At 34.8% G+C, this 2,979-nt stretch overlaps 1 protein-coding gene across 1 annotated transcript in view; it reads right to left on the bottom strand.

The window, feature by feature from the left end:
• Positions 1-870: 870 nt before the first annotated feature.
• Positions 871-2,979, bottom strand: part of LOC114165129 (disease resistance protein RPV1-like) — a 4,361-nt gene continuing 2,252 nt past the window's right edge. Inside the window, exons 3-5 of the mRNA XM_085667244.1 lie at positions 2,660-2,935; positions 1,822-2,592; positions 871-1,368 (exon numbers count right to left, since the gene is read on the bottom strand). Coding sequence (XP_085523370.1) covers positions 871-1,368; positions 1,822-2,592; positions 2,660-2,935 — 1,545 coding nt within the window. The remainder of the gene's footprint in view (positions 1,369-1,821; positions 2,593-2,659; positions 2,936-2,979) is intronic.

Raw genomic sequence — 2,979 nt, 5'->3', positions numbered from 1 at the left:
GGCTTTCTGTGAAGTTTTAGTATCTGTGGACTTTTCCAACGGAAGGATTTCTCGGCCTTGGGTTTTTGGGCCCAACCCACGTAGGCTAGGGTCAAATTTTGTGGGTTGTGCCAAATTGACAACTCTACTCCTAACTATGGAGAGACCATATGCCTGATGCCATCATTTGCAGTGGAAGGATTTAAAAAAAATCCTCCTACAAGAGAACTCAATATTCAAATCCCAACTACAGCCAAAGATCTTCTACAAAGCTAAACGACCAAGATTAGGTCAAAGTTATGCAAAAATAGCTTGAACAAGTTCCAAATATAACGTTTGAAAGCTTGTGAAGATACCAAAGCAAAAGACCGTTGTTAAAGAACAAACAGAAAAGGAAGTGTGTGATTGTGTGAGAGGATGAACAAAGAAAACGAAATAAAGATCTGAAAAAAGAAAAACTTACTCTTGAAAAAGAAATTACACGTGAAGATTCAAAAACATTTCATATGATAATTTTTGCATTTTTCAAAAAATATTATTACAGAATAAAGGGCAATCCTATACAAAGAAATGACATTTAGTTTAGAAAAGCCAAGGTTGTTTGAGAGGAAATCCTATTCATGGCCTAGATGAGATTATGGACATGGACAAGGGGCCAAAAAGCAACTTTCTCCTTCTCGGATTGGTATTTATATCCAATCCATTGCATTAACACATTGTTATGTCCTTGTTGATCTTGGCAAACGTATTCATAGTCAACTATATAGTATAATAATTTTTAAGAGTGTTGATCCCACAAATAACATATTCAATTAAAATAAATAATTATCTCAACTGACGTAATTACAAATATATCCATTTGATTCATCATCGACATAAACATGAACATAATCATTTGTTTCTAATTGTTCCAAATATATTTTTCTTCGGCCTCTTTGCCTCCATTTCCATATCTGTGGTTTGTTGTGCACGCATTCCAAGAGACTCCATTCTCATTTTAATTGTCTGACCACATATCAGATACACAGCTGTTTTCTTAGCAGTGATTCCATGACCATCACCGACAAAAATCTCCACGTTGTCTCCGGGTCCTAGCTTTGATATTACACACTGCCAATCTTCATCACTAAAGAACATTGTTGTTGCTTTCTTATATATTTGAACGGTACACTTGGTGTAATTAAAGATGAAGACATTAGTGAGAGCTTGAGTTGCCATGTTTTCAGGGGTTGATGAATAAACAACACACAACAGCATTCCCTTCATGCGAAAATTACTGGCTTTAGGAACTTGAAAAGGTACTGAATGACCTTCCCCTTTATAGGCTAACCAGTGAGGATAATTGTCCCCTGGAAGAACAAAATCAGTGGAACTACTGCTTCTCAAGACCTGTATCATGCAGCAAAGCTTAGTTATTTATTTATTATGATATCAAGTTGATATTGTCAACAATTAAAGTTCACTTCATAAAAAAACATAGACAAGAAAATGGATTGAAATTCAGTCAACGACAAAAAGCACTATATACAACACAAAGTTAGCATAAATTTTAATTTCAATAGTGTTGTGAAACTCTTACAGAGAGAAAAAGTTGTAGAACTGATATGCCATGAAAAACTGATATACAATACTTACACTATGAATTTTAAGACTCCAAAAATGGGCGACAGAAATTGTACAAAGGAGATTGTCACAAGCGAAATGCAAAATAAATAAACATGCACGTAACCCCATTATATGCTGGGTAAACAAATACATAATTTTATGAGGAAAAAATATTTCATGCGCTGTAAAAATGAATAGGAAAAGTAAGGTAGACAACAGAAAAAGAGAGAGAAGAACCTCTGATATGCTATTGCTAAGCATAGTGAAGACTTGCTTGTAGCCTCCCATTCCAATCAAATACGATACCATAGAATTTTCTGAAATTGGTGATAGATATGCATTTTCTGATCCAGAAAAGTTTACATTGCATAACTCATGCAGAACTATTCTTTGTTCTTGAGTTAGTTGAAAATCTGAGTCGCATTGTATACAAACACTTCTAAGTTTTGAAAATTCACGGAAGTTTGATAGGTTAACCAAATTAGTATCCTGTATATCCATTGAGACTATTGATGTTGGCATGATCCCAAATGGTTGAAAACAGGATAAAGCTCCTCTTGTATGTGACATCAGAGACCATACGAGGGAAGGAAATACATTTCGTGCCAATCCTTTATATCCACAAAGGGATACGTATCCAATCTTTTTAGATCTTACTATTGCAAAAGGCACTTGTTTTAGTCTAGTATTGTCTGCAAATAGAGTTGTTAAGGATTCCATCTGCCCTATGGCTTCTTCTAACTTGTCAATATTTGAACAACCAGAAAGGATGAGGGTTTGTAATGACTTTAACTTATAGATTACCATTGGAAGATTACCAAGGCAAGTACAATCCTTCAGGTTTAATAGAAGGAGGTTATTTAGATCTCCAATTGAATGGTGTACTTCATACAAGCTTGGACAATCTTTGAGAATGAGCTTCTCAAGGTTTGGTAGTTTTGAAAAATCTGGAGTCTTTGATAAGTTCTTGGAATGACTAAGATTGAGAAATTTTAGTCTCTCCAGCAGCTGCAAGAAAATTTAAAACGTGAGCATCATGTGATGTGCAAATATATATGTACGTATATATATATACCTGGGGCACCCTCCATACTAGTTTAAGAGAACTGTATTTTAAGTCAATAGCAACTATGTTTTTCTGATAAAAGTTTTCAGGTATGTGGGTTAATGAAAATGCTTTCCAATGAACCCATCTCAGGTTTTTGGGAAGACGCCCATAATCTCCAGCTACTTGTACATGATCAAGTTGCAAAAGTCTAAGTCTCTTCATTTTCTCAAAGGCTTCAGTACTGAAACAAACTTCTCTGGTTCTTTGCATCTTCAAAGCCAATCCCTCGATGACTCTTGTTCCCTATGAAAAATAAATGAAAAAAGAGTTATAAATAAGGAGAAGAA

This window comes from Vigna unguiculata, chromosome 10 (assembly GCF_037176805.1).
Source record: "Vigna unguiculata cultivar grain cowpea cultivar isolate G323 ecotype 2 chromosome 10, ASM3717680v1, whole genome shotgun sequence".
In the NCBI taxonomy this organism is placed as follows: Eukaryota; Viridiplantae; Streptophyta; class Magnoliopsida; order Fabales; family Fabaceae; genus Vigna; species Vigna unguiculata.
This window is presented reverse-complemented; position numbering and strand designations above follow the sequence as displayed.